Source organism: Pimephales promelas, chromosome 3, assembly GCF_988280905.1.
Source record: "Pimephales promelas chromosome 3, fPimPro1.hap1.1, whole genome shotgun sequence".
Taxonomy (NCBI): Eukaryota; Metazoa; Chordata; class Actinopteri; order Cypriniformes; family Leuciscidae; genus Pimephales; species Pimephales promelas.
This window is the reverse complement of record NC_142771.1, coordinates 30,146,092-30,171,006: the sequence shown is the minus strand read 5'-3', so window position 1 is coordinate 30,171,006 and position 24,915 is coordinate 30,146,092. Positions and strand designations below refer to the sequence as shown.

Below are 24,915 nucleotides of genomic sequence, written 5' to 3'. Positions count from 1 at the left end.
GTAAATGTTTTCCAATGCAAAAAAGTCAGATCTTGGTGACGCTTCGTGAAAATTCTCAAGCAGCACTATCAACTATTTGCACAGCCATTTGAAAACTACAGTAAAGTTACTGTAAACATTACTGTATTTAGTGTGGTAACTGAGTATATGCTCTTTGTAATTCTAATTTGTTCACAGCATTGTGCAAAAGAAAAAATACACCCTTATATACAACAAACCTAAACTGCCTCTGGGTAGAGCTGTGCACAACTGTAAACAATATTGCAGTACATACTGTAAATCATTCATGCACATCCCTTCCACATCCCATTAGTGAAAACTGAGGTTCACCTAAGAGAAATTGTTCAATTTAAAGATATAAAAAAAATATAATTTTTATTTGCGTGATAGATTTTGACAACTAGTTCAACATTTTTGTATGAGATGACTGTGAATGAAATGAGCACTATTAGTTTTAAATGGAATGACTATTCAGCATTCACAAGTCTAGTTCGTTTTGACTGACATGACATAAGCAAATGATAATGTTATAAAACAGCAGCGAGTTGTATGAAAGCAATTGATGCATGTCCAAAAGCATTTTCAATTTGTTGGAAGGAATGAGAAACTGCTACTATGATGTGCACATGTGACTAACTGTTGTGCAAATGTAAATAGTGATGTGAGAAATGCACTAAAGCGATTGAGAAAAACTTGAATACACATTTGAGTGATTCTAAGAATGTAAAGTTAATGAAAAATGTAGAAAAAAAATCATTCATGCACAAAATGATTCAACCCCCAAAAGTCAAATTTTGTGCAGAAACTTTTATTCTTTCTAAACCCCAATAAATGCTGCCTGTAAGTGCTTAAAAGCTTCTGTCACCTCTCCACTGTAATTTTGGCCCATTCCTCACTTGAAAAAGCTGGAAGATCACAGATCCTCTTTGGTTATCACTGCTTTCTTCCAATTCAAGGAAAGTACCCAATACTTTCAGTCAGATTTAAATCTGAAGACTGTACACCCACTCAAGAATATATTTCGACTGACCAGGACCAGGCTTCAGTAGATTTGGATGTATACTTTGGGATGGCTGTCCTGCAAGATAGTCCATTGATCACAAGCTTTAGTCTCTGCACCGAAGGCACCAGCATCTTTGTAAAAAAAAAAATGGCTTGATACTTTTAAAGAATGCATGATGTCCTTCATACAGTCAAGATTTCCACTTCTTGCAACAGCAAAGCACCCCCATAACAAGACTGGGGCACCTCCATTTTTGAATATGGAAATGATGTTCATTTTTGCACCTACTGTATCCATGTGTCCAAAAACTTCCAGATTGGTCACATCACTCCATTAAACATTCTTCCAGAACTCCACAGGTCTATCCAAATGAATTGGAGCATATTCAAGTCGGCCTTACATGTTCTTCTTGGTCAAGAGTGGCATTCGGCAAGATATGCCAACTTGAAGATCATACTTGTATAGTGTTTTTATTATACTCTGCACTGAAATGTTTTTCAGATCATTTTGCAAATCTTTGACAGTAAATTGAGAGTTTTTTTTCTTAGTTGCTCTGATCAAACATTTTATTCCCATTATTGTGCTTTTTCTTCAACACCCTCAGGTTTTCTAGTACTAACTTATTAATAAGACTGCCAGCTGTGTCTCTAGAAACTTTAAGTGGTTAGTTCCATTGTAATAAAACAATTGTTATTGTCTCTATAGCTTTTGTGAGAGCTCTTTTGACTTTGATTGTAACTGTATATATGTGTTTATATGTATTGGCTCATGCATCATGCATCTTTACACTTTATGACTAAATAATTTTTCTATTTTTTTTTTTGTTCCTTTTTTTAAGCTTTCTATATAGTTCTTTCTATATAGTTTACATTTTTAATACGCTTTTTTCTATAAAAGATTTAATATCCTGGTTCCATTTATAATTTAATTTCAACCTTCTGAACCCAACTGTTCAATTGCTACCTTCATCTGACCTTCATCATGACCCATCATGTTGTGTTTTTAACTCACAGGGGTGCCAATTCCCAAGCTGGAGTGGTATAAAGATGCCGTTCCCGTCAGTAAACTCAACAACCCTCGCTACAAGGTCATCTCAAGCATGGGTCTTCAGGTCAGGAAGGTACAGCCCAGCGATACCGGAATCTTCCAGTGCTTTGCCAGGAACTCGGCCGGAGAGGCTCAGGTCCACACTTACCTGGACGTCACGAGTGAGTCTGACCCCGAATCCAGTCAGGGCGGCGTCTTATTTTTCAGACTTACTGTTATTAATTACTGACACACAAACAATCAAGACGTTGCCAAGGGTATAAATGTGAGCAGCTGTAAAGTGCACCTTCTCTCAGCCAATGCACAGCAGCTCCCCGGCATGACAGATGTGTTGTTCCTAATCTACGGACATATGATTCTCACTCGTTTCTGTAAGAGATGCAACAGTGCAACTCCCTGTGGAGAGGCCTGTCTGGAGTTGATTACATCGTAGTTTCTCAGGGCACTGCCCCGATCAGTACATGAGGACATTAAGACCCTCTCAGAGGAGCACGCTCATCACACAGATAATTACCACAGCAGTCGGCACATGCATGTAGATTGCCGTAATGATTTTAACTTTCAGCCGCATTGACCTTTGAATCATTCGACTGTCCGTGATTGTGCAGAATATGTTGGGGGATGGAGCTAGTTCATTAAAAAGAACAATATTTCCTTTTTAGAAAAGTTTTACAGGGTCCTTACAATGTTCAGGGTCAGAAATTAAAACTGTAAAACTGTTTCGGAGCATAAAACGTTCACTAATAACTAAGGAGAACTTCAGAGTAAAAATAAATAAATAAAATGGTACAAAAATGTAGAATAAGGAGCCTTTTTAATACAGATAAGCTATTCATTTCAGCCCTTGAAAAAAGTGAAGAGGTAAGAAAAAAAAATGCTGCTCTGAATAGCTGAAAATATCTTCTTGCGTATTGTTTGTGCATATCTAGACTCGCTCATTGACCGGCAATTCAATCAAAGCCGTGTTAGTTCTTCCGCAGGCTTTATTATTCCTGTATAGATCTGTTTCATCCGAAAGTGATCAAGGACAAATACAGTGGCTGAATGTTAGTGTGGTCCATAATTACTTACCGGGCCTTTATCTCCTCAGAGAGATGGGGTCATCGTACCAAAACATCAGGGCATATTGAGCATGTTGATTTTCAATGACATACTAGAACATTGTGTCAGGATGTACACTTTAAGTGCTCTAGGAAAGATAGCGCTGGCATACCTTTAGAATACATGAATTTGAGAGATATTGAGGTTTATTTTACATATGCGAGTAATGTGTAAATATAAGACGTGTCATAAATAAATCAAGACTTTACAATGTCTAAAGGCACATTCACACCAAGAATGATAACTATAAAGATAACCATAACGATGACTATATTAGCGTCTAAATGCTGGGGGGGGGGGGGGGTTAAAAAATGGAAAAATTTTTCTCTGTGCCGTTATCGTTATCGTTATCGTAGTTGTGGTGTGGACACATTTAGTGTGCTATTCTTTTATATTAAAGCACAAGTTCGGTATGTTACAATTAAAGTCCTGTTTTAAGATCGTTTCTAATGAAATAGAATGGTTAAGGCCGGATTCACATATAGCGCCTAAAAACACGTAGAAAACGCTGGGCGCGCCGTATTCTTCTTTTTCCAAAGCACTTGGGCGGTTGTACTCCGGTTGGTTCTTGTCACGTGACCTACTGTGCGGTTATGGTGCGCTTGCGGCATTCCGAAAAGTTGAGATGTTTTTATTTCGATGTGGCACGAACGCGCTTGGAAAAAACGACCGTGTCGCACCATAGCCGCTTCGCTTCCATTATGAGCGCGCGTACAGCGCGCCTACATTTGAAATAACAAACTTGAGTGTGCAAAAGATGCGATGTGAATAGGCCCTTAGATTATTTTTTAGATAGATGCTGCTGTCCCGAGAATTTTCAGTTTCTGTGGTTGCACCCCCACACCTTCACAATGGTTGCACAGCAACAATCTTTTATAAAAAGCATAAAACTTTAGTTTACAAAGACGTGAAACTCACCGAGTGGTTCACTGATATGCTCACACAAAAATCGCTACAAAAGATGTTTTCCAACAGGTTTTATTGTAGTTTTTGTCCAACTCCATTGACTTGTATTGTATGTTCTGTGATGTACGGTATTACTCCGCCTCCAGAAACGGAAATGGGGTTGTTTGTATTCTTTCTGTAGTCTTATGCAGTCGCGGTATCGTAGGCTACACTATACAAGTGGTTTGCTTGCAATTGGTAAAGGTGCATTATCGCCCCCAACTGGGCTGGAGTCTATTATTCAAGCTCTCAACGGAAGAACGTTCGGAAAAATTGGTCTACAGTTTTACAACGAATGGTAAAACACCTGCTGGAAAGCATCTTTTGCAGCGATTTTTGTGTGAGCATATCAGTGAACACCCCAGACCACTCAGTGAGTTTCACTTCTTTTTAAACTAAAGTTTAAATACTAAAGTTTAAAAACATTGTAGAGGTGTGGGGGTGCAACCACAGAATCCGAAAATTCACGGGACAGCAGCATCTATCTGAAAAACAATCTTAACCATTCTATTTCATCAGAAACGATCAGGGCTTTAATTGTAAAATACCGAACTTGTCCTTTAAGATTTCTAGGACTGTATCTTTATCGTTATAGCTACAGTATAACACAAAAGATACTGTTCTAAAAATTACTACTAAAATAATTACAAAAAATTACTAGATTACTAAGACTGATTTATGGCGTAATGTTAGATTTTGGTTATACTGCCATGCCCTACCGTGGCATCAGTATTCGTGTGATAAAAATGATTTAAAGGAATTGGAAACCAAGCTGTGATGTGTTTTATATTCCTGTCTCGACTGTTCCAAATGAACATGGCACATGTTCAACAATGCATCCAAACAGTGGTCATTTGCTCTCAAGCAGCAATACGCTTTACTTTTCCAAATGGAAATAACTGTTCATTTACACATCTCTGCCTATTAAAAATGACCTTGCGACTCCACATTGGGCACCCAATCAGATCAGTGTAATTAGAAACATGCCAGTTGTTTACTGTCTCGGATCGCAGTAAAAAGCATCAGTAGTGTTTTGATGGACATAATATTGTTTGAATAGAATTTATTGGCTGTTGTTTGGCCTCCTGTAATAATTTGCGTCTTCCTGTGGGGGTGTGTGGGTGGACTGCATTAAGCGGGATTGTGGGGTTATTGAACGGATAGTGGCGTTTTCTCGCCCTGATTAAAAATGGGACTGTGTTCTGCAGGTATGGCTCCTGACTTCACCGCGGCACCGGTCAATGTCACTGTCACAGATGGAGCGGTGGCTATATTCACCTGTCAGGTATCTGGTGCACCTAAAGCTGCCATCATCTGGAAGAGAGGTAATGCTAGTTCAGTGTGATGTTTGATTTGAGCATTTAACATTTTAATTCATTAATGAATGAGGCTTAAATCACATCTGAGCTCTGAGTTGCCTTCCTGCCTCCTGCCTACAGTGGAGTATCTTAAAGACCCCCTGTGGTGAAAATCATGTTTTAATGTTGTTTAGATGTCTATGTGGTGTTTTTAATGTTTAAGACAAACCATGTGCAAAATGCATAAGTGAACACCATTGCTGAGTATTTTCTCCTCAAAACTGCGGTAAAAAAAAGACAGTTTCAAGACCACGGTTTGACATTACCAGTAACTTGAACTACACTCATGCTCAGAATTAATGGCACCCCTGGTAAATATGATCAAAAATGACTGTAAAAAATAAATCTGCATCGTTTATCCTTTTGATCTTTCATTCAAAATATTGCATATATATAAAATGCAATAAAACAATTTTTAAGTACACTTTTTCAGTATAATTTATAAATACATTGTACTAATAAAATATAGGTTTATCTATAACAACAATTTCATTCAACTCATCTGCTGTCTTGGATTCAATTTTTTTGTCCCTGTGGTTGTCACAATGCCTTCTGGGTTTTGGATACTGCTTTAGATTTTAGTCAAAATGAGGTTTATTAGGATTTATCATAATTAAATGTATCAATGTGAAGACTGTTACAAAAAGTGAGCACACTTATTCTGCCTAAAAATGTTGTCTTGATAGTAGGGCTGAACGATTAATTGCATTTGCGATAAAATCTCTCTCTCTTCCTCACTCACACACACGACACTGCTCGAACCTTCCAAAACATAGTAACGTTATTTTATAAAGGTCGGGGTTGAACCAAATTACAAGGACATTCGCAGGCTTCATTGAACAGGTTTTGCCGCTTTGCTTGATGTTATAACGTTACACTTGCAGTGCGCGTTCTCTCCCGCGGGTATTTTCTTTACAAATGCTTCACAGAGGCATTATTTATGTATTTTGGAATGCAGTTGGCTTATATATTAAAACCATGAAAATCACTGAGAAGGCTGCTTTCATTTTAAAATACTAACGCGTGCTTTGTGAAGAGCGCTCGTGCATGCGGCCATGAGCGACTCATTGGTAAATGTACTTGCATGTCAAAATGCTTTTATGACAGGAAATTGATGTAAACATGGTCAGTTATATCTTAAACCAACAGGACAAACCACATTTACAATTTCAAAAGAGATATGTGCATTAGTGTGAATGCAGCTTATCGTATCTAAACTGAGGGGAAATCACTCCAGCTCTTGAATGAAAAACATTCAGACAGCCTACTTTTAAATACTGAGACCACTCTTTGTTTATTGCTTGTAAAGTTTTTTTTTTTTTCTCTTTATTTACTAGCTTTTATATTTTGAAGCTATATTATTTTATATAGCCTATTTAAAATTCTTAACATGTAATTGGTTTAATTAAATGTTTTTTTTATATTTATTTTTTAAAGTATGTGTTTTTACACATGTAATTAAATACATATTTTAAGAGTCATTAAGATTAATTAATAAGAAAAAAAGTAGATCGGATCATGAGCTATCTAAAGATTCCCATCCCTACTGTACAATGATTTATTGCTTGTCTTTGTCGACTAATACAGAAGGTAAATAACTTTTTTTTTTAAATCGCATATTAAATCGCAATCAGAATATTGGTTAAAAAAATCGCAATTAGATTATTTTCCAAAATCGCTCAATCGTACTTGATAGGCAGCCAGCTACATGTAGGCTTTGGAACAGAGCAATAATGTAATGTCAGTATTAACATGCGTGCATCTTAGCCCTGCTGTTTTGTTACGTTTACTAGAACCATGTTTGACTTATTACAGGCAGATCACTGGCATTCTCGCTGCTTTGTTACTGCGGCAGAGCCATCAATTTATTTATGAAGTTGTGTGTTGTGTGCTTCACAGGAAGCCATTAAGATGTCTTTGTTGCTTCCGATTGACAACACAAAAGATCATTTCATGCAAGAGTAACAAAAAAAAAACCTACCATTAAATTCTACAACTGTTTTGACTATATTCACTATATTGACAATATTCATATTCATGAAGTCGTTTCCATTGCTTTCCCTATTATGAAGCGGCATATCTAATAGTGGCCCCTAACAAGGTAGAGCTCTGCAGGCGGTTTTTCCTCTGGGAAAACTTTAAGCTTGTAATAAAATCATCCCGAGCTCCAACACCATGCATAGTGATGCTCTATTAATTCCTTATATGGAAGCAGAAGCGAGATATTGAGCTCTAACTGGTTTGTTTGTTGGTGTGTGTGTGTGTATGCACAACAGATAATCAGATCCTCGCCAGCGGTTCGATGCAGATTCCACGTTTCACCCTGCTGGAGTCCGGCGGTTTGCAGGTTCAACCGGTGGTGATGCAGGACACGGGCATGTACACCTGCTACGCCGCTAACTCAGAAGGAGCCATCAACGGCAGCGCCTACCTTACCGTATGGAGTAAGAGAAACACACTTAATCAGAACACATTTGTGAACATCTTTCAGAATCTGCTTTTTCACTGAATTCAAAGAGGAAAGATGATGTCACTATGGAAGAATTAAATTAGAATTCGAATAATTAAGCTTGTCTTACAGTTCTGACTTTAGTTTTTGCACATCAGAGTGTTTATCTTGGAATTTTGAGTTTAGTCAAAAAAGATTAAATAAATGGTGGCAGTAGGTTAAACCAGTCACTAGGCTACTGGGATTTTTTCTGGTGTTCCCGATAGCCAGACCTGCCTAATTTTGGGACGGAAATATTCAGACTGGATCATGAATAAAATATAAATTTTGTGAATGTAGTATTTGATTTTGTCATTAATATGAATACAAAATGCAATCTATCAAAACATTTCTTGAACAAAATTTTGTGATAAAGACAGTTCCCTTTATTAACGAAATTAGGTGCCTCTTAAAAGAAATCTAATTCTTACTATTCTTTGCGAGAATTGCATGGCCAAATTGCAAGATAAAAAGTCACAAATTTTATGCAAAAAGTTGCAAGTTCCTTTTTATTATTTTTTTCTATTTCATGACGAAAACGAGATTCCATAAATTACCAACTGTTACTCAAACAAACAGCGCAATGTGGTTTTTGTGTGCGAGTTCTAGTTTGCATTTTATAATTTGGACTTTAAATATGGAAACCCTTTTTTTTAAGACTGATATCATTTGATTTTTGCACAGTCACGCTTACATATCTAGAAAAGTGGGTTGTAGGTCAGTTTCGACCTGCATTTATTCACATTAATTGCGCAACAGTTGACTGAGGTGATGTGCAATGTTCAAATATTCTGTAATGCATTGTGTCATGTATACTTTAAGAGACAGATAAAGACTAGCTCGAAAATAAAGGCCTGCTCACATTAAAACAAATGTTTGGCGCAAAAAAATATGACCCTATTTTCTCATGCAAAACGTCTGTTCAGACCTCAAGGACACCTTACAGACACAATAAAACAATCAACAATAATCAAATACTCATTATTAAAATCTTGGATACAAGTACAGTATAAAAATAATCACATAAAACCTGCCGAACTGTTGATTCAAATCATTTTAATTGTTTATTTTTTTGTTTTTTGTGTGCAGGCCTTAACTTTACATTTCAACTTTGATTTATTTTTTTAAACCATCACAAGCTACTGTAACTTTGACCTAACGTCAGAATTTAAAAGGATACTCCACTTTTTTTTTTTTTTTTTTGGAAATAGGCTCATTTTACAACTCCCCCAGAGTCAAGTTAAATAGGAAAAAGTTTTAAATCGAAACACTTTGGTCATTTTTTTTTAAATGCTAATGGTCTTGTCCACTTCAATGATGTATGCTAAGCTATGCTAAAAGTGGTACCGCCAGAACTGGAGATCGGCTGAATGGAGTCAATAACGGTAAAACTCAACAGTTTAACTCTGCGGGAGTTGTAAAATGAGCGTATTTCCAAAAAAAAGTGGGGAAATTCTGTTACATTTTGTCACAGCAAAGACCCACCATTATTTCAGTGGAAATATGTGGCTCTGCCATGAATATAGAACTTGCATTAAACATCCTTCCTTTAATAAATACGTAAACAAATAATTGCGGAGCATGATAAACTGTTAGCGAGGTGATATCTACAGCATCCAGACTTGATATTACACACTGATCAGAGCATGTAAAGTCCTGGCTTTGTCTCAGCGGGAGGGAAATGTGCTTGGCCGTTGACGTGTGAAGAGGCTGTGATACGATGAAGCGGAGCCGCTTGGTTCTTGGAAACTTTAAACTTGTGCAGAATCAACAGTGTTGTGTTTTCTCCAAGGTCGCACATCCATATCCAGCCCTCCCACGGACAGACGTGTCATCAAGGGGACCACGGCCATATTGGAGTGTGGCGCCACACACGACCCGCGCGTGGCAGTGAGGTGAGTGATGACGAGCCAAGCTGCTTCCTATTCTCGTCTGGACGATCGAGCCCGGGGCTCCACACTCGGTTTGATTGTAATGTTAAGCGTCAGCCCGCAGGCCTTGAAGTTGATTCAAAGCATGATCCGTAGTGTTGTACAGCTAATTCAGCGCTAATATGCAGGATATCAGTGTAATGAGCCAGCGCTGTTTCCTGCGCTCCCCCTGTGTCAGTTTGACTGTGATTGAGTTCTCTTCCACTCCCCGTCTCCTTCACTTGGCAGGTACGTGTGGAAAAAAGATGAGGAGTTAGTGAGCCAGACCAGAGGGGGGCGTATCAGCCTGCAGGAGGGCTCCTTGCACATCAGTCAAACCTGGTCCGGGGACATCGGGGACTATACATGTGACGTCATCTCTCAGGCCGGCAACGACTCCAAGGCGGCCCGTCTGGAGGTCATGTGAGTGACTTAGCATCCCTTCATCTCTGAGCATTAGGCTGACTAATGCGCTGTGCTGATGGATGTGTGTCACCTTCCAGGTGCACATAGTCATTTTTCACCAGCTGCCTTTGAAGTGTGTAACTGAAGAGCGAAATATATGAAACCTCTAACCCTAAGTATTCAACTTTGTCATGTAACTCATCCCACACCGTTTCTGCTACAAACATGAATGATAACCCATGAAGCTTGTTGAGGAACGCTGTTATATTACTTCTCTAAGTGATCGGGTATATGATTTTCACCTGGTGGACAATTGAGCAGACAAAAAAACAATACGGATTTAAGGCCTGTTCACACAATGGACATTAAGGGTTAAATAAACGTTCTAATTCTGTGAGAATAGTGCAGTCCACAACACAGCTATATCAATAATGGCACGGAGGAACGATATCATTGTAATTGCTTTCAGAATTTCTTTTTTTTTCCAGCTGATGAACAATAAAAACGTTGACAGCCAATCGGAATCCAGCCGACCTTAAAGAGCTTTAAATGCTCCTGATTAGCTGACAATGTCTGGAAGGGATTCTATCAATACTGTTTCTCTGTTTAATGGATATAGTTGTGATATGAACTTCACTATGAGAATAAATTTTTTAAAACTTTATCCACCTTTTTCTGCGCCTGTTCTATTTCCCATGATTCATAGCGGGTTCAACTGACTAAACGGTTTCTACTTCCGGTTGAAGTACTGTATGTATGCTATTACTCTAGTCCAGACATTAGAAAACACATGCGTTTTATATTTAACCCTTATGCTGCATTAGGGACATTTTTGGTCTTTTGCAGTTTAATTTCTTTGACCATTTCGGCTGTTTTAATGCAAATGGTATGAAATTTGGCAAAATTGTGACTTTTTGGATACATGTAAAAAATGTAATCCCATTTTGCAAAATATGTATAACACACACTGTGTAGATCAAATAGTAACACTCAGCACCATAAAGACCAAAAATGGCCCATTGAAACCCATTAAAACGTTGTTTAAATCTGAGGCTGTCAGTAATACATGAAACATGATTTTTGCACAAACATCCTTTCATTTTGAAGCAAAAGCATTATATTTGCATTATATAGTGTATTCCACCAGATGACGTCACTACATATTTATTCCCTATGGGTGGAAATGCACCTTATTTTAGGCAATAGGCAATGTTTAATAGGTGGCCATTTTTGGTCTCTAACGCGCTAAGTGGGATTTTTTGCAAAGTGGGACTGTGATAATCCAAATCTAAAGTTTTCTCTTTGCATTTAGTTTATTGAAAATAATTGAATTTTTGTGTTTTTTCCTCTTATACAAATCGATGGTTTCGCAAACAAAACTGGTAATTAAAGGGTTAAAATCCTGAAATTGAATACATTTTTGGTAGTTATGATGAGGACTGATGCTGGTTAAAAGATTTAACTTGGTAAAAGTGGAAAATAATAATAATATATATAATATTTTAGGCAATGTTTAATATGTGGCCATTTTTGGTCCTTAATGCACTCAACGGTGTTAAAAATCTAATGCAGCACAAGGGTTAATATGAGCAAAATACACATAACACAACAAATCTTTAACTTTTAGGTGGCAATATATTTTTTAGTAATTCTATGAATTATATACTGCGCAAAACAAAAGTAATAGCCTACTAACCGGATGAAGAAGGGTCAGCCTCCACAGAACATAAAATATTCTTTTTATTTTATTTTTCGTGTTCGCATTTATGAGAAAAAAAAAAAAACAATGTTACGGACAAGACAGTTCTCCATCACGGAAATGACTGCTCTGAAAGCGACTTTGAAACTTTCACAGAGATACCACAAAGCCTGTCTTAAAGTGAATTTTGTTTTTTATTAATTGTATCTTAATTTCAATCAATGTTTCATCAACCAATTGCCTGGTTTTAATAAATAAGTAGTAAATATAGTAGAAAATAGATAATCATGACAGAGGCGCCGGCACACAAACTGGACTCTGGTCTCATAAATGAACTGAAACTCGGCGTATAATGTAGCCTACTTGAGAAATATATAGACTATGCATCTTTGAAAGCAGAGGTAGACGGGGGTCAAAGGGCTAACAAGCCTAAGCTTAATTCTTGGGTTATTCTGCAGCAGTCAGGGGTGATAGAAACTATCAGATGTTCATGTATTAGGGATTAGGGAGATTGTGCTGTCATGCATCAGCTATCCTTTGGAAGTTATGAAGAAAAGAAAAAAGTTCATTTTGTTTTTATCTGTGATGTAATAAAAAATAACGTGATCAGATCACATTTGATGAATGTTTTTGTTTTGTTTTTGTTTTTTTCGATTTAGTTTAGCGATGTGGGGATGACACAATCTGAAACACAATAGCAAAAACGCATAGACCAGATTCGAACCGGAAGTTGGCAACCGGAGTCGTAGTCATGGCGGCGCGCATTGTTTAGAGCAGAATAAGGTGGATCGTTATTGTACATGGTGGGAACGGGTCGGTAGGATTTTTGTCAGATATATTGTTCACCAGGTTAAAATCATCAACATTACATTATCATCCACTGGTGTGGATGATAATGTAGTTATCATTATTTTTATAGTTATCATTTTTGATGAGAAAAGGCTATCTACACCACAACAGAACGACACAGAGGAACGATATCATTGGATTCACTTTCAGACCGATTTTTCTTCCAGCGAACCAACAATAAAACCACCTGACAGCCAAATCAAAATCCTTCCGACTTTCAAGAGCTCTAACCTTTAAAGTGACTTGAATTGGGACAAAAGAAGAAAAAAAAACTGCCATGAACTGTCCAATTAATGTTGTTTTTATATCATTTAAAGTGTGTGTATTTTACATTGGTAAACCCAGTGTGCATGTGCAGTCGCAAGGGCACGTCTCAGGGCACTGACTTTACCTATTTGTGATTGGCTCTTTTATTTAGAAGGTAGGACTCATTCTGCCATATTGTGCTTTACACCTTTTCCCATTCATATTTATTTGAGTATATAAACAGTCTTTGGGAACAATACCAGTAGCATTTCCAGTAGAACATGTTTCAGTACTGGATGACTATTGTACGATTTCTCAGCACAACACAGTCCTAAAAGCAGTCCTACAAAATGAATGTTTGTGGTCATGTTTGTCAGTGAACATGCCATCTATGTCACAATCCTGATTTTGCAGCACCACTACGCTAACAGTTCATTCTGATCAGGGAAAAATGTTGCCATCAACGGGCAACCATGTGAGACACAGAGCCCACGGCCGATCTAAATTATCCATATAGAAATGTATTGCCCATTTTCAATGGGAAAGTACCCAAGCAACAATCGCTCGCCAAGATTGCTCAGCAACATTGCTTAAAAAGTTGCCCTGTGTATCGCCGCCATAAAAGTCAACTGCACAGCAATGCCTTGGCTACACACAACACCATCTTAGCATTGTTGCAGTGAGTTTTTCATGGGCAAGCACTCACATTGGTGTAAATGAAGTAGTTTAATGTGCTGTCAAGTTGTCTTTAGAAAAACTTAGCTTTCTTCTGCATTTTGTTTGCTCACCTAACTGCAGCATTTGCATGGCACTACTTGAGTGGGTTGCTACTCTCAGCAGGAGCGTGTAGACTGACCTTTCCTCAGTAACCTTTTTCAATGTAACCTTTCAAGCTGGATTCCAACTGCTTATACTCAATTTTCATATTCATCAACAGTCTACGTCAGTAATTGTAACTTTTATACCCTTTTATTTAATGAAAAAAAATGTCTTTATTTATTACTGTTCTTTACCTTTTAAGGTAGTTTTCTAATATGTATGAGTGCTTTTCTAATTCTCTATCTAGAAAAAAAGAAAAGAAAAGAAAAGAAAACATCTTTTGACCTTTGACCAGTCTCTGAGTGGGTAGATTTCTTCATCCCGGCTATTCGAAACTCCATTTCTGATACGTGTCTGCCAGTCGAATCCTTAAACCCAAAATAAAAGCTAAATCTTGGCAGCGTAAACATTTTAACACCTAAAGCCTTTGCTTATGACTCTGAACCACAATATGATGAGGGAATAAAATCCCCTCAGAAGCTCTCCAGAAATAAACCGCTGGAAGTAACCAGCGGGTGTGTGTACTTTATGCAGATTTCATGAGGCTAATGTTGTGTGGAACTAAGACTCATTATCTGTTTGTGGGTTTTCTGGCTCCTCATTAAACTGAAGAAGATACCATGGTGGTGGTATCAGATGGTTGTGTGGAATCAGGCATGTTGTCAGGAGGACTTTCCCCAGTGGCTGTAAGTCACCCATCCGTTGTCTTTTTCCACCTTTCCGCCATTACAAATAAACACTGATGATCCATAAACCTGAACAAAAGCATAAAATACTAATACCAAGGTCGATTTTATTTTGTTGCCAGTGTGCTATTTCTATGATAAATACATTAACTCGCTATGTACAAAAAACATCCTTAAGTAAGGAATAATTGACAAAGGGCCATTGTATTATTAGAAAATACTGTATACGGGTGTGCATTATTTTTTAATAATTCAACAGCCCAGAGTCGATTTTTCCACTTATACTAAGGTTACACAACTCAAGACATTGTTCAGATGTTTGTATTTCAAGATATTTGTCAGGTTTCTGTTCTTAAAAAAAGAGATTAAGCGTGTGTGAATTACCTGCGTCTGAGTGTCTCTCAACAGTGTTCGGCAGCAGCGTCTTTACTAATAGCGAAACCGTAAGTTTATCTGCTTCAAGAACAGCGCCGTTATTACTTCGCTAGTGAGAAATGTCGTGTAGCTTTTAAGTTCCTTAGCTATTTTACTGATAAAATCATCAGAGCAGCGCTGACAATACAATACAATTTCTGTGTGATTGTGTGTGTGTGTGTGTGTGTGTGTTCTGTATATTGATGTGCTTTCTGTGCATAATAAAATGTAATTTTGTGGCATAAAACATGGAAATAATTTGTTGTTGTTTTTCCTATTGTTTAGTATCTTTATTTGTTTGGTTAGTGTTGTTGTGGGTGTTGTTTCTTTTGCTGTTGTCGGTTGTAAATACCCTTTGAAATAACTGAAATCGTTAGGCGAAGTGATATGAAACTGTAATGCGGTTAAGACCTGGATGGATCTATTTAGTCGTGGTTTCCCTGAAAATAAGTGCACGCCTTAGAATGTCCGTCAACCAATCAGATTCAAGCATTCAGCAGCCCCGTGGTATAATACTAGATCAATTTACTTTGCAAAGCAAAATTACAGAGATTTTAAAGAGAGAGTTCTCCCAAAACAGACTCAATAATTTATCTTTTTTATTATTATTTTATTGAACAGTTTGCAATTTACCAGTTAACATCATCTTGTAACCATCATGTGAAGGATTAGCAGTTATTTTACACCTGTGGAAACGTCACAGTCTTCCTTGGAAAGAAATGCATAAAGTGATGAAATCTTAAGCATGGCTGGTTCTCTCCATGGGTTTAATTTAGAGTAGAAAACAAACTTTCCAAGCGCAACCGTTGGTGCTCGGTGCCTGGTCTCAGCAGGATGCCTATGAAATGATTAATAAAGTAATCAATAAAGAAAATTTAAAAAGCTAGTGTGAAGAAGAAAATCAAGACGAATGTAAATGAACGCCTGCCTCTGACTGGCTGTGAGATTCAAGCTGAATTTGGAATCACAATCTTTTTGAACATGGAGGAGGCAGCTGTAGGGATATGAGAAGATCTGAAAATGGGCCAAGGGGGCCTACTGGGAAGGACAGTCCCAAAGATAAAAATCATTAACAAACCACAATGAACGCCTGGTAGCGTTCATGTAATACTGTTTGATTTTCATCTGCTTTTTCATAAAGTGTTGAAGCATTCAGATTTTATAATTTATGGCAGTTCCTAAAAAAATACTGAATGAAGTAACCTAGAAATCACTTCACTTTCTGTATAGAGCTGTGTGCTAATTCTAGCGTTGTTTATGCAGCACGTGTGTGGGAATTGTGAAACAGCCCTTTGAGTATTTTCCGTTCTCTATCCTCATAGAGAGCTGCCACACTCGCCTCGAAACCTGCAGGCTAGCCTGAACGCCAATGACAGCCGCAGCGTGGACCTGTCCTGGATGAGACCCTTTGATGGAAACAGCCCCCTAGTGCATTATGTGGTTGAGCTCTCAGAGAACAGTAAGACACATGCAGACACACTCACAAACAATGTTTTACCCCCTCCATCACTGTACCTAGTCTGGGTCAAATACATTTTTATTATTTACATGCTGTATATCAAACCAATTGCCATTTATTGCAAAGAAAGATAAGATTTTTTTTTTTTTTTTTGGATTTTACATTTTTATATATATTAGATATTTTAGCGCTGTTTTTTCTTTCTTACAAACTATGAATGAACAGTAATGTATGAATTTATGACAAGAGTGCACCTCAAAAAAATCAACGTCATTACAGGAGTTTCTGACCTATGTCACAAAAAGTCGACACACACTTTTAATAATTGAAACGTTGGTTTTTAGTGCTAAAAGTTCATAATAAAACATAATCTAGTATTTGTTAATAAAAAAAAGATAAAATTTTATTTTAAAAAGTAAGGTAAGAAGTCCTCTAAAAAGTATAATATATTATATATATATACAGTATATATATATATATATATATATATATATATATATATATATATATATATTGTATTATTATTATTATATCACATATTTTAGTAGTTATCATAAATTAGGTATCATTTGAAAGCTCAGAATTCATCCTGTGAAACCCGTTTTGAAATTGGACGTTGCATTACCATAGACAGGGTTTTTTTTTATTAGGCCCCTCCCCTTTTGGGCATCATCTTTCATAATTTATTATCAAAACCTTTTCTAATCTTGACAAAACACATATTGTCAGAAAAGTCTTAGTCTCAAGGTTCCATATTTTGTGACAGAATTGATATTTGGATAGAAATTTATTTATTTGTTATGGCAGAATGCATAAAATTAAATTCAATGGAATTCAACGGTTATTTTTGGTATAACGCCTAAACAAAATCTCAAGTGAACTTCAATTTTTGTGATATCAACTTTAAATTTGGAACTTGGTTAGATATATAGCTTTCATTTTATAGTAAAAATATTTTGTAAAATATTTATTTTATATTAAAAATATATATTAATAAAGTATATTTGATTTACTGTAAATTATAACTTCCATAACTTTTCATACTTTATTTTTTGAAGTGCTTTCACTTCAGTAATAATCTGCTGATTGTTTTCTTTAAAACAAGACCAAACTTAGGTCTATATTCCAAAGCATTCTTGAATTACAACCATTTAAGTTTGTATAGTGCATTTTAATGTCAATTATCAAAAAAAAGGGGGGGGGGTGACAGGTAAAGGGTTAAGGGGAAAAAAACAGTTGAAATTTTTGACAAAAAGACAAAGGGGACAAGATTGTCTTCAAACAAATGTCTTCAATGTGGGAAAGAACCATCTACATAATTTGCAGTGCTTCATGCTAGTTTTTTATTAAGTTCAGTTCTAAATAATTCAGGTTGATGTCTTCAACTAAAGCATATGCCATCGATTACTAACCTCATAGCTTCTTACAGTAGGTCTGTCTTTGGAGGTTTATAAATTATCATTCAAAATCAATTCCACTGTGGAGAAACTGAATGGTATTTTTACTTCCAGACCCTATAGTTTTATGAACTCAGCCTTACATCTATAGTAAAAATCCCCTTGACACGACTTGATCAAAAGTTATTTGAGCCGAAGTGTCTCGGTAGAGAGATATAGACATCAAATACTCTTAAGACTGAATAAGGTGCCCGAATACTTCTTGGGGCCACCGTATAACCATTTGCTGAGAGGCATAATTTTAAAGTGAATCCCAGCCAGTGATTGAGCCGAGCAGGCGGTGTTAAAACTGAGCTAATCTACTGAGCTGGGTGCCTCATTCACATCCACCCATAATGCATCTGAATGTTCAGTCAGTCCAGAGCGTGTGTGCAGCTGCTCTCTGTCTCCGCAGCGTGTGCTACATGTACGAGTTGATGTCAGTTAGTGTCACCCAGTGGTGTAAAAGGTTGCGGGATAACAGAACATGGAAGGAAAAAAAAACCTCACCCAAGTAGATTGATCTTCCGGGGAGGGAAGAGGACAGTGAGGAATGTTCCCGGAGTGGAGGTGAAGATTACTGGTGCAGGGTGTAATAGGGCTGGGAAGTCCCATTAGAAACACCTTTCAGAAAAAAAAGGTGTCGACTACATTTTTCCCCCCTCAGAGACCAAGAACTGAAATGCAATTGGGAATTATCTTCCTCATTAAGAAGGTCTGACGCATGAAGAAATGAGTAATACTTTTGTTTAGAATAATGAGATGCTTATTCATAAAAAGATTTAAAATCTTTTGATCTAAACCTCGTCTCATTGCACATTTGATTTGGAGTCTGTTGTAGAATTTCTGAAGCTACATGGCTGGTCATTAAGTGTCATTAAGTATTAATGGCCAGTCCCTACTCAAGCATGTTATGTAATTATGAGTGGATGACTAATTTGTGTAAAAATATCTTGACAAGTTTCATGTGATTATGCTTGATTATGCACACATGCAAATCGTGCAGTTTAATATATGCCACCATGTGTCTTTAGAAGACAGAAAACAGTGTTTGGTAGCGCTGTATAATTATTTTCAATAATAACATTTACAGAAATTATTACGCTTAACAGACCTTTAGTTAAAGGGCTTATTATCATGGAAAAAGCATAGGTCTGAAATGTTGATATTAGGGCTGTCAAATGATTAATCACGATTAATCACATCCAAAAGAAAAGTTTGTGTTTACATAATATATGTGGGTGCACTGTGTATAATTATTTTGTGTATATATATATATATATATATATTAGGGGTGTAATGGTTCACAAAATTCACGGTTTGGTTCGATACGATACACTTGTGTCACGGTTCGGTACGTTTCCGATACAGAAAAAAGATTTTACATTTTTTTTAATTATATTTTTATTAAAACTAACATCATAAAGTATGATATTTTTTAAACTTTGAACTTTGAAGCTTGACTTTTCTTAGGAGCATATAAAACAAATCAGCTTCTTGGACAAAATTAAATGTAATACTGTAACGTTAGTAGTTATAAACAGGTTTATTGTTCAGATTAACATTTGAGGGCAGCAATTGTTCATAATGTCAAAATAAAACCGACGTGATGTTTCTTGAAACCATTATAGCCTACTATTCCTGCCAAACTTCAATGGTTACAGTTAGTGTTACTACAGTAAATCCATGGTGAATGTTGCTGATCTGTGGACACTGGATAATTCATTCATGGCACAATGATTGTTCCTGGTTTCCACGTCAGCGCTGTTTGATCTGTTAATAACGGAGAAATGTGAATGTTTCTCACTAGATCTTGCAGCGATGTTATTACTTCAGTGGCGATTTCAAATGTTTTCTTTACTGGATTTTGCTGTGTAGCAGCAGTGCTGCTTGATTAAGATCGGCTCGCGCTGCATTGGTCCAAACTGATAAACGGTCCGTCAACCGCACAATATCGAGTAGCTCACCGCTTACATTACATTTGCCATTTGATGTTGTGGTCACACCATCGTCTCTTACATTATGAGCGCACTTGCAACGCGCCTACATTTGAAATAATGTAATTTTGGTCGGCAGGAAAAATGGTCCAACGAACCGTTCGGTTCAAATATGTGAAGCGAAAACCGAACCAAAAGCATCGTACCTAACGGTTCAATACGGATACGTTACATCCCTAATATATATATATATATATATATGAAGAGTTCAGATGCAAAAGCCTCTAAATGCCATTATGAAATTTTCTTCTTTAATGATGATTTTTATCAAACTTGTATATTTAAGTTCAGTAATTTCACTTAAATGACAATGAAAATTACCTATTCATTGTTATTTAAGTGAAATTACTGAACTTAAATATACAAGTTTGATAAAAATCATCATTAAAGAAGAAAATTTCAAATGGCATTTAGAGGCTTTTGCATCTGAACTCTTCATATAAATACACACATGTATATTTAAGGAAAAAAAATATTATTTTTATATAAAATATTTATATTTATATATAATATAAATTATATATAAATCTATATACAGTATATACATGAAAATATTTATTAAATATATACAAGCATGTGTGTGTATTTATACAGTATATGTAAAAGAATTATACACAGTGCACCCACATATATTATGTAAACACAAACTTTTATTTTGGATACGATTAATCATTTGACAGCCTTAGTTGAAATGTTATAGAACAAATATTAAAACCTTTTGAACAGTAATGTATATTAATACAACAATATTATAACTAATACAAATATATCAATGCTGTCCCTTGTAATGTTTGTTTGAATAGTTAGAAATGTCCTCACTGTATACCAGATTCTCCCTGGAGAGTGTATTTGCCTGATGTGGACCCCACCGTGACACGGGCTATGGTGAAGGGACTCACTCCGGCCCGCTCGTACCAGTTCAGGGTCTGCGCGGTCAATCAGGTGGGCAAAGGACACTACAGCACTGAAACCAACAGGTAGGAGGCCATGGTTGTTGCTTTTTCGCATGTTTTCCGCCCCTCATTGTTTTGTTTTTTTCTACACTCATGCTTGGTCAATAGCAGGCTATTATGTCCCATCACACTATGGTCTGCTGCCGACCGTCAGGACTGTCATTGTTTGAGTGTGTTTTCTGCCACTGATCCTCCACCCACAGTTCTCAGTAAGTCCTGCTGTAGCTGAAAGCACAACACCGTAGGTTTTCTCTCTCAGGTTGTGAGTGGCTGGCCTCTCGCTCTAATCAGCTGGCTTTCTCTGGCCTGCAGATGTGGGCGGCAGACGCCTCATTTCCAACAATCTCTTGAGTTTTATCTGCTCCAAACGTGGCAAACATGCAGTTTCTGTTCCAGTTGTGTGATCTCTCACCCTCAGCACTTTCATCACACTGAGTGTTGAGGACGGCTTTTAGAGATTAAACCTCTTCCTTCATGTTGAATTAGCTGAAAGCTACAGTTAACAGGTGGCTGTGAGCAACAAAAGTTGAAAAGACTTTTCAGTTTCAGTGGAACGATCAAGGTAACTATACATCTGCCTTTGCAGCGGGAAAAAAAAAGTTCCTTTTACGCCTGTGTGAATAATGAAAGCGTTCTAGTAAATGCAAAGAGCTGTAAATGAGCAACCGATTTAAAGGAAACCGTGCAATCAGTGTGAGGCAGTCGGGTACGTACAGTAGAGCTGTAATATCATCTCTCTGCAGACTTTACATCTATTCTCTCCCACCAATGATTTCTGGCTTTACTCAGCAACTGCTCTTCCAAAACAGTGTCATCGTGTTGTATGCCTCTCCAGGCAAAGTGAATATTGAAATCGAACTTTCTGACTTTTGAGCCCACTCTATAAATGTAATATTTGTGAGTTTGTCTTTGAAAAATATTCATGTCATCTAGGGTCACAATCTGACGAGGGGAACGCATTAAACTTTAAAGACCTACCGTGGGTTCTTAACTCTTGTTTAACCTCAATTAATGCTTAACTGTATCAGACGTGCTCACATTACACATTTAAGGGCTTTATTTGGGAAATGATATTCAAGTGCAGGCAGCTAAAAGCCATTCGTAACTGCCATTTTGCTATCATGTAATCATGAGTAGGCTAGATCACGACTGCTCGTTGTTGTTGTGGGTTTTGTTTCAATTTTTGGCTATTGAATGAATGCCTGCAAAAAATCCTGCTGAATTTACTGGGGGAAAAATACTGGCAGCTGTGATTTGAAACACTCAACCCTTTAAATTACAAAAAAAGTATAACTTGATCAAATTAGTTTAAAAATTATTAGTGCTGGGCAATGATTAATCACGATTAATTGCATCCAAAATTAAAGTTTGTGTTTACATAATATATGTGTGTGTACTGTGTATAATTGTTTTGTACATATAAATACACACACATGCATGTATATATATATATATAATTTTCTTAAATGTGTATATTTAAGAAAAATGTGTTTTATATAGAGGTATATATGAAGAGTTCAGATGCAAAAGCCTCTAAATGCCATTTGAAATTTTCTTCTTTAATGATGATTTATGTCAAGCTTATATATTTAAGTTCAATGATTTCACTTAAATGGCAATGGTAATTACCTATTAATTGTTATTTAAGTGAAATTACTGAACTTGAATATACAAGTTTGACAAAAATCATCATTAAAGAAGAAAATTTCAAATGGCATTTAGAGGCTTTTGCATCTGAACTCTTCATATATATATATATATATATATTAGTGCTGTCAAACAATTAAAATATTTAATCGCGATTAATCGCATTAATGTCATAGTTAACTCGCGAATAATCGCACATTTTTATCTGTTCTAAATGCCACTTTTCCATATTAATTTTGATTTTTAACATTTTAGAATTATATTTTTCTAGGAGAGAATGTGATTTGTGACCACAAATATTACTCACTGTCACTATGGTGAAGTGCAAAACAGTAAAGAAAAGAAAAGATCTGCTTAATATTGCTTCCAATTATACTTTCAGATTTAAACTCACTGCAAACGTGATGTTTCAATTATGTACCTGTATTAACTCAGCTTTGGTTGTTTGTACTTCACATCTCATTTGCATGTCTTTTTCTCATGAAGTCATAAACCAAAAAAAAAAAAACATTTTCAGTCGCGACATAAGGTAAAATAGAAAACAAAATTGTAGGAATTGTGACTTATATGCAGGGCTATTGACTAAGATGGTTCAAAAATACACTCTTTAGAGCTCTGCTGCTTCCACAGGGTCTGTTAAAACAGAAAGTGGTTCTTGAAGGGCCCCATCAGTCTTCTCTTGCATGCATGTCTTCTTGTTGTGACAGACATCTGTCCATTTGGGCTTATTAAGCAGAGAGAGTCGAGCTGACAAGCTCATAGACGCACACATAGTGCAGCTCTCACATAATGAGCCATCACCTTCCCACACCAACGCTTATTTATGTGCCGCTGTTTTATTGTCTAAAGGAGAGCTTGGCAAAATGCATGATTATTCCGTTGATGCTGGGTTCATTTTATGTTAGTTAATGACTAGTCCAGTTTATATATTCAGAACACACGCACACACAACAATATCTCTAATGCTTTAAAAAAAAAGGTCATAGGACACCAAAGTGAACTGTAGAAAAGTGCCAGGCACTTTCCTTGTGTTGTTTATGTACAGAGGCAGATGTTTAATAGCTGGTGGCACAGTGCAAGTGTGTAAAGCAAATGTGTAAATACTGCATGGCTATACCAAGAAAAGCTCTGTTTCAGCGAGTGTGAAGTCTTTCCTTACGGCCATCATTAGGCAGATTTACAGAGCACCGTCTGAGAAAAGCTCCATGATATTGGTTATAGAGGGCATTAATTATGAAATAGACTTCTGGGAAGAAATAACAAAGTGTGGTCAGAGGTTTAAGAAGACTCTGACAATAAATCTGAAAGGACCCAATGATCCTATTAAACTTTAATGCAGATTTAACTGTCCATTAGCATGAAATGCAAAGGGCAGATGAATATATGGGTATTATTATGTATTTAGCACTGATTCAATTTTAAACTTCGTTAATTAAGAAAATGCACATTCTGTAGGTGGAATGAACCGAGCATTGCTCATAAAATATCATTTATGTGTGATAGCAAACTAGCCTGTAGAGACCAGCTATTATGACATATTTGACATTACCAGGGATCACAGAGCCCGCAAAATCATTGGCAAGTGTCTACTATTTCATTATGAATCTGAACCAATTCACCTTTGGCTAAGCCCCGCCCCCCTTAGTTACTGTTGCTACATCCGTCAAACTTCATCTGCGCTCTGCATGGCTTATGCTGTGACAGCTCTTCCTGCTGAAATGTTATCAAACTTTTATAAAGCAGCAAATAAAGTGTCCGATAGAAGTAGGCAAAAGGGGCTGCAATATGCGTTCGAAGGCTATATTCAAGACATACAGGTGAAACGCAAGAAACAACAAGGCATCCAAAATAGAGGCAAAAGCATAACGTTACCGGTCACAGTCAAAAAATGAACCACCGCATTTCCTACTAATCGAGACGGAGGCTGGGACTAACAATATCAGGGAGCAACACTGTTCATGCAAAGCTGTATAGGTCTCTATTCACTTCTATAATCGTTATTACAAAGCAAAAGGAAAACACAAGTATAACGTTGTATTTATTAGCAGCGCGCGCTAGCGTATCAACAACCGTATGAGAACCGAAATCATAACCTAAAACATTAAAAAACGGTCTAACTAGTATAACTTCACAGTAAGGTTAGAAGCAAAAATGATGTGCTTGTTGATCTTTGAGGGGTTTAGCTGACTGAGGACGTCCACACAGATTAATCCAAAGACGACACTTGTCAGGATTTGACTTCGGTTTTGGGAAGGGAAAAAACGGACACCCCCCTCCAACCTCTCTGGGAAACACGTATCTGTGTTACAAATGCCCGAGGCACAACGTTTAACCATATTTTGGATAAAACTACGACGGTAATAGCCTGCCGAGACCAAAAATATGAGACGCCTGTGTTGAAAGTCAATGAAGCGCTGTGAAAAAGTGTCCGACCTCTGTGGGAGCTCGTTCTT

General features: G+C 36.8%; 1 protein-coding gene across 6 annotated transcripts in view; it reads left to right on the top strand.

Moving 5' to 3' along the window:
• The window catches only part of sdk1a (sidekick cell adhesion molecule 1a), a 354,190-nt gene that overhangs the window by 250,558 nt on the left and 78,717 nt on the right, over positions 1-24,915 (top strand). For all 6 annotated transcript variants that reach the window (XM_089128735.1, XM_089128733.1, XM_089128732.1 and 3 more), the window contains 7 exons: positions 2,017-2,211; positions 5,305-5,421; positions 7,731-7,898; positions 9,735-9,837; positions 10,102-10,275; positions 16,293-16,429; positions 20,692-20,839. In XM_089128735.1, coding sequence (XP_088984861.1) covers positions 2,017-2,211; positions 5,305-5,421; positions 7,731-7,898; positions 9,735-9,837; positions 10,102-10,275; positions 16,293-16,429; positions 20,692-20,839 — 1,042 coding nt within the window. The remainder of the gene's footprint in view (positions 1-2,016; positions 2,212-5,304; positions 5,422-7,730; positions 7,899-9,734; positions 9,838-10,101; positions 10,276-16,292; positions 16,430-20,691; positions 20,840-24,915) is intronic.